At 39.0% G+C, this 13664-nt stretch overlaps 1 protein-coding gene across 6 annotated transcripts in view; it reads right to left on the bottom strand.

The window, feature by feature from the left end:
- Positions 1-13664, bottom strand: part of gria2b (glutamate receptor, ionotropic, AMPA 2b) — a 58716-nt gene that overhangs the window by 13925 nt on the left and 31127 nt on the right. For all 6 annotated transcript variants that reach the window (XR_005208171.1, XM_037780131.1, XM_037780130.1 and 3 more), the window contains exons 4-6: positions 3622-3818; positions 1051-1104; positions 781-939 (exon numbers count right to left, since the gene is read on the bottom strand). Coding sequence is in view for 5 of the 6 variants with exons in the window: in XM_037780131.1 (XP_037636059.1) it covers positions 781-939; positions 1051-1104; positions 3622-3818 (410 nt within the window). In the remaining variant the exon portion in view is untranslated. The remainder of the gene's footprint in view (positions 1-780; positions 940-1050; positions 1105-3621; positions 3819-13664) is intronic.

Below are 13664 nucleotides of genomic sequence, written 5' to 3'. Positions count from 1 at the left end.
ACTGATTGATCCTCTTCTGAAGTTCTAAACACAAAGACACACCCACACTGCACCACCTGTTCATTATCCTCCCTGGTATTTAAGCATCTTGTCCTAATTAGAATGCGTATTATAGCCTATGTCAAGTGGTCTTTTCATTTTTTCTGTTGTATTTATGGTCTGGGCTGCACTAGTTTGTTCTGCGTTGTAAATGTCAAAGTGATTTTTCATCCAGACTTGAACCACTTGCAACAGCCTGGCTGTGTGGCAATAAAAAAGATGTTGAACTTCTCACAACTTTGCAGACAGAAGGTGGGAGAATATTTTTGGCGATGGCTGATATTTCAAATGTGAATGGTTTATAGTATCTCTTGGAGAAAAAGAGTGGGAGGCGAGCTCAGTTCTGAGAGCTGATACTATATCAGTTACATCATTATCATCATTAGTTACATAATTTTCACGATTCAATATCATAACATCCTGATTTCAATTTCATTACATGTAACGATACAATTTGTATTAAACATGCTAGCACTCAGCTCATGGGAACATGTATGTGAGTTTATGTAACAGTACTTAAGAATCATTACTCAGAGTAGTGTTTAATAATGCACACGGTGTGGCTGTAAAGGGGGTGATTCAGATGGAGACAGCATCCTTTACTTACATTAGAGCAACTGAGCCACATTTAAGTGCTTGCAAAGACATTTTCAACCAACTACCCTGCCGTGCAAATAAAGAAAAATAAAATATGTGAGTATCTTCACACGCACTGAGGCATGTGCGCATGCTTTAACTCACCCTTATTTTACTGTCGGCACCAGGATACTCCTTCTCTTCTAGGGCCTCCCATCTCTGGTCAAACTTGGACACCAAAGGATCATCGAAATCGACAATTTGAAAGCCCGACACGTTGGCACCGCCATACTGGATTTTGGTTAAATCCCCATCAATGAAACCCTGAAAACATAAAATTGAGACTCAGATGTTATCTCCCTATGTGAGACCTTTTATAAACATATAAAGTGATAACACAATCCTTGAACAAATGTAGAAATTGTGTCAACTTACCAGATTGGCTATAATGTAGTGGTAGCCTTTAACATGTCTGCCAATTGTGATGACCTGCAGGGTTATGAGACACACAAAGTATAAGCTCCCACTGGAATAAAGAAATACATCTCAGGCAAACATTAGCATTAGCATTATAAAAGTGTCTGAAACAAGTTCTTCTATACAGTTTTCTTTTGTAATAGAGTTTTTAAAATCACTCACTATGTGATTGCCAGCTATTTCAAAGCTTGTTCTGTTATCAGTATTATTTTTGGACAACTTTCATTGTAATTCCTTAATGGATCGAGAGTGTGACAACCAGAGATAAGATATTATATTCAGACATTATAATTTGTCACTACCAACCCTAACATGGCTGACAGTCGTGGCCATTATCACTGAATGAAACAAAAGAACGGTGGCGTTCACAGTCACACATGCTGATAGAGATATCCAATTGCAAATACGCTTCCCTTATCAGTGGAGCAGAAAAGCGGAAAATAACAGAAATATCTCAGCTATGTACCATTTCTGTACCTCACATAAATGACACACCTGAAACTAATCCTGCTGCTTGACTGGCACCTCCGTTTGTCAGGGGCCGCAACTTGAAGCAGATTTGAATAATGACGTCTTGTATCTCCTACGTGAATGTCTTTGACATGAAGCAAGAAACGTCCACCTGAACTGATTCTGTTTTTCCCAGATAAACAGGTACCGAGGCTGTGGGCATTGATTTCATTCAGCATCCGGCTAAACAGACGTTGGCATGCTTTAAATGCTAATCGATAAGCCTCTCTCCTGGGTAAAAGGTAGAGTAAATATAACCTGTTTATGTGCATCTGTTTTGCCTTTAATTGCAGTTTTGTTTACAGCTTAAATGAACAATTAGCGTAATTGTTATGGTGCCTTTCTACATCTGCTGGGCTGCCGGCTCCATGACAATGTTGTTTTTCAAAGTGCTGCACCAATGCACATATTTTGTCTGAATATAATTTCCATCCTTCAGTACAGGAGTAATTAAAGGACAAAAGGGTTGTTAGCATTTCCTACATACAAATGAATACAAATACTACAGATAATTTCCTAGTTATTCACACTTGTTCTATTCTCATGTAATGAGAGATTGTTTTATTTTCCCTGCTTTTTGACTGTTTAAAAATTGAGTATCATGACCAGATACAAAACAGAATATACCAATTCTATGTTTTAATTGTGTGAAATCAAGCTTTATTTCCTGTTCAGTTTTATGAACTGTAGTTAATAAAAGTGTCTTGTTTTGGTTTCTCTATTGGCTTGACTGAGTTGTGATTTACTTAGGTTACTTGGTTAACTTGGTCTGGTATGACCCTTATGGTGGCTAATGTTGGCAAACTTTAGGTAGATATTGCTGTGTGATTCATGAATCAGTTCGCTGACTCTTCTCTACTATTCTCTAACATCCTGTAAATTTCCATTGTGGCCATGGTGGCCACTATTCAGCAATAGTTACATAGTCTCACTTTCAGTTGGGTCCTAATTTAACCACATTATTGAGAATCAGTTAACAAAATCAGTAGATTGTGTCGCCCAGCATTACTGTTCTATTGTAACACTGAAAACACAAATACAAAATGATAGAAAATACAAAAAGGAAGGAAGCAACAAAACCCAATATCACACTCATTTACATAGTCATCTCCTTAAAATATCTTTGTGGATTTCGGAACAAAACAGGGCGAGTCAGATCTCTTAGTTTTATATGTCATGCAGGATGCAATATCAAGCCAAGCAAACACGTCAAACAAAAACCCCCAAATTAAGAAAAATATCCTATTCAATTGTAATAATTGGCATTCCGTCAGCTTTGTAAAAGGGAAACCGATATCACCAAAATATATTTAGGCACCGCTCAGTAGATAATATCAGCAGCAACCCAACCCGAGCCTTATGTTGTCAACAGTGTAAGTGCTAGACATCTACGGAACCAAAATTAAAGTAAAGAGAGGATCATAAGAAAAGACAAGATACTAGCTTCCTTGAGTTACCACCACACCAGAGTCCTTTCTCACGCAGTGTTTACCACAATCTTAAATTCTATTCCCACACCAAATCCAGAAGCCACATAAATGTGGAGTGGAAACGTTTAAAGGAGACAAACTGGACCTGAGCAACCCACAGCAGTCAGACTCCTGACAGCCGCTGTAAGTGCATTGTTTGTTCCAACAGCTGAAAACATGGCAGCAGCATCCCATATTATTTTACCTTAATCCCAGTACACCTAACCCGCTTGATCGTCTGGTGTCAGCAGTGAAATAAATAACTGCCTCACTTACTTTGACACATCAAAGAAAGACAACAACACCAAAACCCCTGTGCTAACATTGTTGATTTGGACAACAAAGCCACCCACATTATGTCAAGATAACACTAGTAGACCTGCTGCAATGAATGTCTGCAGTTATTTAAGTTTTGCTCTCAAAGTTCATCAGGTTGAATCAATCAAAGATGTTGCAGATTAAAAAAAAGGACCCACAAGGACGGTCAAAATACTGAACATTGTGCCTATGAAGCCTGACAGTAGTAGTAGTAAAAAATTCTACTCTTTACCTGCTCCATGATGTCTTTGACTTTGTCCTGTTCACAGTCCAGGATCACCCTCCTCTCTTTCTTGTTCTCCAAATCTTGGAACAGAGAGCGGTAGGCCTCATCCTTCCTCTCATCTTTCAGGTTCCCCACGTTGATTGCTGTCACATGCCACTTCCTCTCTGCTGCTGTGTCCAGCACAACCTGCAGCGTCGTCAGGCCTGAGGACAGAAATAAAGTGGAATTAAAATAGTGTTCGTACTCTCTGTCTGACTGATTTACCAGATAGTATTCTTTGAAACTGAAAACTTTTGGAAAACTGTTGAAGTTTTAGAGATATCCTGCTGACAAATGGGACCAAAAACATTGTATCACCTTGGAAGGTGGAAATAAAGAAGACATCATGCATGGTGTTTCAGCACAGTATGTTTGTCTCTTTGTTGCCTTTTCTGCTGAAGTTATGCATTGAATTCCTGATTTCCCTGAAACCAGCTTTCCGGTAATAGGGTGGTTTTGGGTGTATATCATTTCCTGTGGGCTTCTTGTAAGGGCACAGCAACATACAAACTTTAGAGGTAGCCACAAAAAAGGAAAGTCATGATAACAGAGCAAAAACACTAAGTGCAGAAGCAGAAAGAAAATATGAAAATAAACTCAAAACAAATGATGTGGCAGACAAGACTTATTCAAAAACCATGGGTGAACATATTTCTTTCACTTCAGACTAGTCACTGTCTGCTTATTCAAACCCTGTGGAGGTTTTACAGAGACTCAAAGCCTTATGTAAAGAGCTCATCAAGATGAGTCACAGGTGTTCTAGCATGAACCTCACCAACATGTAGGAGGAAATTGTGTCTAACAATACACTTGACTGCATCAATACGGAAAGTTTTATATTGCTGATTCCTGTTTGAAAGCAAGTTTTTGAGTGTTTTTCTTCTCAGTTTTTGAAACAATTTAGTCATTGACAAAACAATCTGCACTCAAGGTCCACTTAAACTTGTCACCGTGTCGCACAGCTTTCATCAGCATCTCAGTTGTCATGGAGCTACAGATTTTCAAACTTTCATTTATTTCCATCATTTCTCATTATTCTGAGGACGTTGACTCTCTACAAAGTCAATAAATGCTAAATGGACTTGCATTTATATAGCGCTTTTCTAGTCTTCCGATCACTCACAGCCAACCTGCCAACCTGCCCATTAGGATGTAATCTAAATACTCATTCACACAACAATGCTATGGCCTTTGGGAGCAATTTGGGATTAAGTGTCTTCCTCAAGGACACTTTGACTTGTGACCAACATGTGACTTTAACCAACTTGAAGGAGAAGTCCTAAAAGTGCTCAGAATCACCCACTTCAAATGTTATCAGCCGATTGAATAGGTGTTATCAGTGGTAGTCAGCCTCATAGATATGGGTTAGAAGGGGCCTGCTACAACTACTAGTAGGTTCAGAAGGTCGTTATCATCTATTGATATGGTTGATCACTGATACGAATACAAGAAGACAAGGCCAACCTCTAGTGGCCATAGTAATTATGACTTATACGGGAGCAAACTAGGAAGTCAGGTGACATAGTATAAAGAGCGACAAATCCATTTGGGGTGGCGATCGATCTTTTCCTGACCCTAACCAAGTAGTTTTGTTGCCTAAACCTAAAGTTATTTTGTTGGAATTCACAACATTAAGTTCCACTTTCACTTTCACAACATGGGAGGTGCAGGTTGGCCCATCTGAAGCATTAGAATGGTAGTGATAGATACTGATAACACCCATTCAATTGGCTGATACTTTGAAATGGGTGTCAGAATAATGGAAAGGTTGAACATCTACTGTTCTATGACAATTGAGCAAACATCCTCTATTGATGAAGAGCATATGCTTTGGCCAAAAGCTCCAAAACAAGTGAGTAAACAGACCTTGAATAGAGATTGTTTTAAGAACTGTTGTTTCCAAAGTCAAGAATAAACTGTGAAGAGTCGATTCCCTTTCCCCACCCTTCTCTTGGCCCTCATTGGCTTCCCACCAGTGAGAATTACTGAATGTGTTTAGTCGAAGCACTCAGCCTGGCCAGAGGCAACTTACCCCTGTTCTTTGTCGAAGTCTGTAAATGTTAATAAAACAATCTTTCCATCAATACCATCCTATGCACTCACCTATTCCATTCTTTATCCCAAAACCAATAAAAGAAAATGATTTAGAACAGACAGATGCTGCCATATTCAATTCAATACATGTAGCACCTTTCCATCAATCTGAAGCGAAGTCTGTTAAAAGCAAAGACTACAGTCTCCATTTGAACTTATATTCTTATCACCCTCTCTATCTAGTTTCACAGCTGAATGTCTCTCAGATATTGATCCCTGGTCTGCAGAGGGCCATTTGAGAGCGGTTTGATAAAAAAGGTTGAGTGTTTCCTTGCTACTGCGAGGTGAATTACAGATGTAATCAATTTCATGCGACACAGCGGTGGTTTTATGATGGTGGGGAGGAAAATGGAGGCTTGCAGTTTTATCTGAATGAACTATACATCATAATTACAGTAAGGCCGTTATGGTGTGGTTAAATTTGACTGTTTCATCAATGCTTATTAAATGAGATAATTAGAATTCAGAGTGATTTACAGAGAAGATATAGCAAGGACAAAAGCAAAATATTACCGTAAAGGTTGATTCTGCATTAATGGTGGTTAAGGCTAAATGATAATTAAATGATTAGTGTCTTTGAACTGTATGTGAGAGTGGAACTGACCTTGAATCATGCATGTCAGTGTATAATGTGGTTCTATCTGTTGTCAGTGTACATTGCAAATTGCTTATCATACTTGGTGATTTTTATAATTTCTCACATATTGAATGATATTTGCATTATTTTTAGATGGGTCTCACATGCAGCAGCCTCATCACAAAATGAATCACTCATAGCTGGAAGGCTACTCATGTTAGCTGTGACAAAGCTACAGCTTTACCCAAAAGTTGAAAAAGATAGTGCAAACATAGTGTAATTAAAGGAAAACTGTATATTGACCAAAATATAAATATATATAATATATATAAATATATAATATATATACATAATCAGCTCAAGTCGTGCAGCATAAAAAAAGATATACAAATTTATAAAAAAAAACAAATGCAGTCTGTAGTCGCAAATACCCCAGAGCTCCATGCCTGTGTGGTCACAGCCTTTGTTGTGCATTATTTTTTGATAACCACCTCACTTATACAATCGACACGGAAAATGTTTATTTCTGTTTGGCTGACAGGTCTTCATTAAAACTGGATAACTAGACATCTAAAACATCCTTTTACAAGAGTTTAACCAATATTCTATATTAGGGCGCAAGGTAACCACAGCAACACTGTTTTTCCTTCAGTCAAATCCCACTGGTGTAATGGACCTAACCATGAGTGCAAACAGCCACGAGCAAACTATAAAAAATACATGAAGATTCAAACAGAGTTAGTCATTTTACGTGGGTAAGAGGCCTTCAGTGTTGGGCAACTTACTTGGAAAAGTGTAATCAATCACTTGTTTTGTATCACTCAAGGAGACAGTAATTACTTTATTAATTAATCATTGGCAAAATTAATTAGATCCATTGTTTGTTACATTACTTGCGTTACTTAGTCCAGCTTCAGCAAATAAGCAACCAAAACCTCCAAAGCCTTCAGACTAACGCTCACATGTTGCTGTATTTAACATGTAAAATAAACTACGAGAAATGTTGGTTTAACAAGCAGTAAGCCAACAATTTGGTGGGATTCACTGATCATCAAGAGGTAACGCTAGTTTAGCCCCGGCAACTGCACAGCCCTCCACACGTCCTTTCCTTACAGTGAAGCTTTATGGTTTACATAGCCCCCCAGAACTCTGAACTACACTCTGGTATGGTACGTGCTGAATGTAGTTTCACCAGTGGCTTGCCGGCCAGCTAAGAACACACATAGCATGTAAATAAGACAATTTTGGAGTTATCAAAAGGTGTAATCTTCCTCTGAAGACGATCCTCTCCCATTCCATCCTTCCCCGTGCCAAGCTAACACATCTCAGACAAGTCTCTGTACTAAACACACAAAACGTGGTTTCAACTCTATCAACTCTGGGTAAGATTGCAAACAAGCAAACCCCCAAAATTTTGGAGTAATGAATGGGATTGGTATCTGAAACAAACGTTAAACTAACAAAAACTTTAAACAAGTAGTATTGCATTACTGCATTTGTTTTAATATTGGTGCTTTGCTGCTTTTTGTATCTCTATTGTTGATGTTATTGATATTTTATTCCTGGTGATCATTTGCTTATTGTTTGTCTTATTGTCGATTCCATTGATGTGTTATTCCTGGCGATTTTGCTGCTTATTGTATGTTTTGTTGTTGTTTTCTTGTCACGTAAGGTGACCTTAAGTGCCATGAAAGGTGCTGTTAAATCAAATGTATTATTATTATTATTATTATTACTACCCATGGTATTAAAATGAAAATAGACTGGATTTATCTTTGTATTTACTGCTGAGTTATTGGCCATAAAGCTATCAAAACTTCACTAGACTAGTGCTTATAATAATTTGACTCTCTTTCTCCAATCTGCTGTACATCCCTCTACTCTAGATATTATCTATCTGTACAATTAATCTTGTGATATCAAAATAAATAATAAAAACCTCCGTTGCTGCTCTAAATCTAGAACTCAAGCAGAGACTTGGCTTCACTGATTTCCTCTGCAGTTCAAAGACTGCTGTAGGATGCATTTTCCCCTCGGATAGGAATGGTTTGTTATCACTTCTCTTCAGAATGAGACATATGTTATGTCTTGGTTTGCAGCCAACATCGTGCCATCCATTCAAACAGGCTCGGCACTGCTAATGCACTGGAGAGTAAAGATGTTATGTGACCTCACATTTACCACTAAGTGGATTTAAAAGGTCAGAGGAGAATAAGGGGACATGACCTGGTATGCAAAGTAGCATTTTGTTATTCAGCGTTTTTCATAAAGCATAGAGGAAATCATAACTGTGATTCAGGAGTAACAGTTAATCATAACTTCCTTTTTCCCAGTGAGAAGATTATTTATTCTCTTCCAGTGATCATACATGCAGCCTCGACTGTAAAAGCTTAACTTCATGCTCATTGATCAACAACATCTCAATGAGTTGATATCTGTGGCTGTATAATCATATGCATAATATGATGGAAAACTATTCAAATGAGGCGAGAAAAGGCTCATAAATAATTCATTGCGGAAAGCAGTTCAATACCAACAATTGCAGCTTCACATTAGCTATAATCTCTTTGCTTCAAGCCATTGTTTCCTCACTCATCCACCGTGGTCAAAGGTCCAACATCCTTCCCCAGGTATACATGTCCACTTTCTGCATAATACCAACTGAAGCGCCACTTAAACCAGTTGGTAAGTGGTTATAGTCTCTGTTTGAAAGATATAAGAGCAGAATTTTGTGATTGCATGCAGTGCTGCAACTAGAAAACAAACTTGAATCTGCAAATGGTAATTTCCTTAGGAAGAAGGAAAAGAGTACTCATCCTCTAATGGATGGCCATGAGTTTGCTCCATTCCATTTTGCTTTCAACTAACTCCTGAGGAAAATACCTGCCTTTTTGTTCAACGGCCGAGCGCCAACTGTAGCCACTGGCTGTGACCACAGGGCAAGTGGCTGGTTGTACCTAGACACAGGTTTGACACTGAAACAAAACTTAGCTGTAACAGCAATGACACAAGCCATGGCTTCAAAACCGTAGTCTACAAACCAATGGGTGGCGTCACGGTGACTACGTCCACTTCTTACATACGGTCTATGAGCCACAGCAGCAAAAGGCAAGCTTGGCTTTCCTCTGAAAGCTCAGTAGAGCTGAGGGGGAACTTCAGTTCATCACTACTGGCGACCTCTTTCACATACACATAGTCATTTGATCCACTGTTAATTTAAAAGCATTGATTGTAGCAGCTTTAAGGTTAGAGCTTGACTAAGGATAGGCAACTAAACACTCTGTTAAGGTAAGGGAAAGATCAAGGCCATGGTTTAAAGAAAAAAGTTTTCAATTGTAAGTCTGTGAGGGATCTCCCACTCACTACTTAAAGGGCACACTACTTCCTACATTGGCATTAAACACTTTCCTCTTCTTTCTTTCCTTTCTTTGTTCGCTTCTTATTAATCCGAGTGGCAGTGCTAAAGTATGAAACATTTAGTGAGAAAATGCATTTTCAAAAGTCTGAGTGAGAACATGTCTGCGAGCCAAAGGAATGCAAAACACAACACTTTGAGTGCCTCTCCGCCCACATACAGTACATCCATTATCTAAACTGACTTACTGGCAACGGCTGACTATTGTGATGTTGGTTCATCCATTAGTCTCAATGTGCTAATAGAATTCATCATAACCAGTGGCAACTCTATTGCCCCATCTTCCGCGGCTCCCTCTTTGACCCGCTCAGTCACTTACAATCCCTCTCTCTCTCTCTCTCTTTCTGTGTCTCTCCACACTCTCCGGTTGCCATGGGAATGAGTGGATCACACTGACCTAATTAGACAGCCATGCAATGATGAAATATGCACAACAGGCCCTTTAGTGCCATCGTGGACGTACAGTAGAGACAGCAGGTCAGAGCTAGCACTAGCATGGGGACAATCTCAAACAGCTGCCTGGAACCTGCCCTCTAATTTGGGAGAATGACAGGTTCTTCTGTCAGTCAGAGCAAGGCTGACTGGGATGATTAGCAATGGATTCTGGGAGAAGAGGAAGAAGAGGAGGAAGAGTATGTGGGGTGCAGCATAAAGGAGATACTGCATAGATCAAGTGAAGACTTGAAGGAGCATGAGTGTGTGAGGGGGAAAAGCAGTGGGAGACTTTAAGTGATGTGAAACGATAAGTTAAAAGTAATGCAGAGCAGAGATGCACTAAATCCCTCTTAAGCCACTGGCACTGCACTGTTCAGCCTAAACACTAGTGTATAGAAAGTACTGAGCCCACTTCCTGTTACCTTAAGCCACTCAGTGTATTAGTTAAATGTTCTGGTAAGCCATCTTTGGGCATTCATCAAGTATCATTCAACACCCTCAAAGTGCTTTCTGAAAGCGATCCCAAAACTCCTCCTTTTAGTGTGCTGAAAATAAAAATAATGGATGATTTTCATTCTATAATGAGAAGCTTAACAAGCGTAACCTGACAGCCGAACATCCCTATTAGACAGAAAGAAAAACAAAAGACCTGATAGTGTTATTCTATTGTAACCGGATACTATTGAGGTCTTAATTATATCCTTTCATTGCAGTAACAGTATTAAAACACAATGGACATCTATCTGTGGAAGAGATTTCCTTTTCAGTGCTGGACGTTCCCTCTGTGCTGCAGGAGGCTGCATTGTTCTCCGAGGGTACAAGTCACAGAATCACAATTAGCAGATGACACGACGAAATGAGTTACATGGCACAGCACAGCGAGATAACGCACAAGCTGCAATCCTGTGTTCTTTTAGGCTTTTTGCCATTATCGTCTTCACACGTTACACACCATGTTGTGTGATATTCAGACACTAGATGTGAGTGGAGAAAATGTTACAATTTTAAGGATGATAAAGGATGTGAAGAACCATTCAGAGAGTGAAGAAAAACGTCTGCTAAATTAAAATTTCCAGACTATATGAGTGTCAAATTGAAAAAAAAAAAAACTGATGAAAGGGATCAAAGAATAGAGAAGGAATATATCTGAATATGAAGTCAGTCTGGATATTTTTCATCTTGCATAAAATCCGTCCATGATCTTATCCACGACCGCTATTACAGGTGCAGAGGCTGAGCAAAGAGACTCTTTTACTTCTGACTGCAAAATTAATGATTTTTCTTTACTTAGATGTGCAGACTGATAAATAATGAGTGTTATAATGATACCATCCGACTGATAGACTGGGAGGTTGGTGATGCTTGACATTGAGGTAGAGCTTGTGACCAAATAATCACCAGTTTAAATCTACTGACCACCTGGATGTGTGTGTGTGTGTGTGTGTGTGTGTGTGTGTGTGTGTGCGTGTGTTTGCATGTGTGTGTGTGTGTTTGGTGTGAGAGTATCTGTCTCCTCACTAAAAAGCACCATTGACCGAGACTTCAGTACAAGGCAGGGGTAGCTCCCAGGTGTGAATGTGAGTATACTGTGTGAATGTGAAGCAGGGCAGAGCTAAAAAAAAAAGAACATGAACTCAATGCCCAACAAACCATACCTATATAGAAACAACAAATTGTTTAATATCACATGTGAAAGGAAGTTCTTTGCTGAGAAGGCAAACATTTATTTTGAAAAGACTGTATGCCTACAACAAGCATTACATTTACATGTTGCTGGATAGCTATCATACAAACTGTTGCATGAGGTCAAAAAAATACCTGTACCTAACCCTTTTTGTACTGTGTCATTATTTTTTGGAAAGTGCACATGAAGGTTGGGTAACTGTAACTCCTGAAATCCCACAAATTGTCCCCTCAACAATACCACAACTGGTTTTTGCAACCACAAATATCCAAATTTGTTACAGACCATTCCAAATGTGTAATTTATCCTTACTTAAAAATGTTATATACTGCATCCCACATCCAAAACCTTTGTTTTTAAATTTGGGGACAGTTCTCAGTGCTTTTTGTTGTTGCTATGAGTGCAAAAACAAAATAAGGAAGTGTATCTTTATATAATGTACTTAAATTATAATGAAAAATGATAGTAAAGCAATGAGAGTTCCTGTTTTCAGTGCAGTCTCATTGGTACGAGGCACACTGGTGTCTGAGGATTCCAAATCGGAAGAAGCCCAGCTCATTTCCGGTTTAACGGTTCAGATATCGCAACACAAGTTTAGCATTTAAAGATTCTCCTTTGGCACTGCTGCATAATATTCAACAGCTAACTGACTGAAAAATTGCATAGAGAAAGGTGTACCACTAGAGTAGGGACACAGTTTTAGCTGTGAACCCAGATGCAATGCTTCTGGCACTCATTGTTCATATCATAAACACACAATGCAAACAAACCACACCTCTATGTAGAACAAATGTGGAAGTCTACAACTGCAGGGCACATTCACCTCTACTGTACGTCAGCGATGACTCTGACTGCCTCCCCTCCCCTTGATATTACGTAAAACACACTCTCAACACAGGAGGTGCTATAGTTGATTGTATGTGACAAGCTCTTTGTCAGGAGCCAAATTGCCCTTGATTTACCTGTGTTGTGTTACGTGCATACAGTCAGTGTGTTTTGCATATATCGGTGTTGGTGCTGAAAGAAGCAGTTGGAACACATCTTTCGATTGCATGAGGTTAAACCATTGCCCCCTTTATGGAAAGAGATGTGATCACATTGTTTAAGTAAAGGGCAATGACCAATGTCTTGTTAAAATGAAAATCATGGTATTTTCAATCATGATAGAAATAATTGGATGCTCTATCAACCTGGTCTCACTCCCAACTCCCAATTTAATGTCTGTATGGGACGCTTCGGGTTTTACACTAACTCCAATGTAAACTCATTCGCATCACTATTTGATGGGCAGAGCAAGTGACGTAGTATAAAGAGCGTGAAACTCTGCTTAGGGTGGGCGGAAGGGGAGGTTTGACGGGTCAAACAAAAACCCTAGAGACCTCTGTTCGTGTCCCATGTGAAACCAAATAAACGTTTACCTTTTTTTCTTGTTACATAACTTCTGTACTTAATTAACACTAGTTATGTAACAAGCTTAGCTATTTTAAAAAACAAACATACTGATTTTAACCCCAACCACAATTTTATTTTTCTAAACCTAACTAAGTAGTTTAGTTGCATAAGTAAACCTAAAAACTAAGTAGACCTATGTATGAAGTTTATTTTGAAAAGAGACTGTATGCATGTAAGGAGTGTAAACTTTGCATTTCCTGTGAACGCAAACGTTTATTTTAAAAAGACACTATGCATGTAACGACCGGAAAGTGACATGTTCAAAACTGATGTTAGTGGGGTACCTATAGCATCATAGTTGGAAGCGTAGAGCCACTGACCAAGCTGCCATATTTGACGAGTTGGGAGTGAGA

This window comes from Sebastes umbrosus, chromosome 9, assembly GCF_015220745.1.
Source record: "Sebastes umbrosus isolate fSebUmb1 chromosome 9, fSebUmb1.pri, whole genome shotgun sequence".
Lineage (NCBI taxonomy): Eukaryota > Metazoa > Chordata > Actinopteri > Perciformes > Sebastidae > Sebastes > Sebastes umbrosus.
This window is presented reverse-complemented; position numbering and strand designations above follow the sequence as displayed.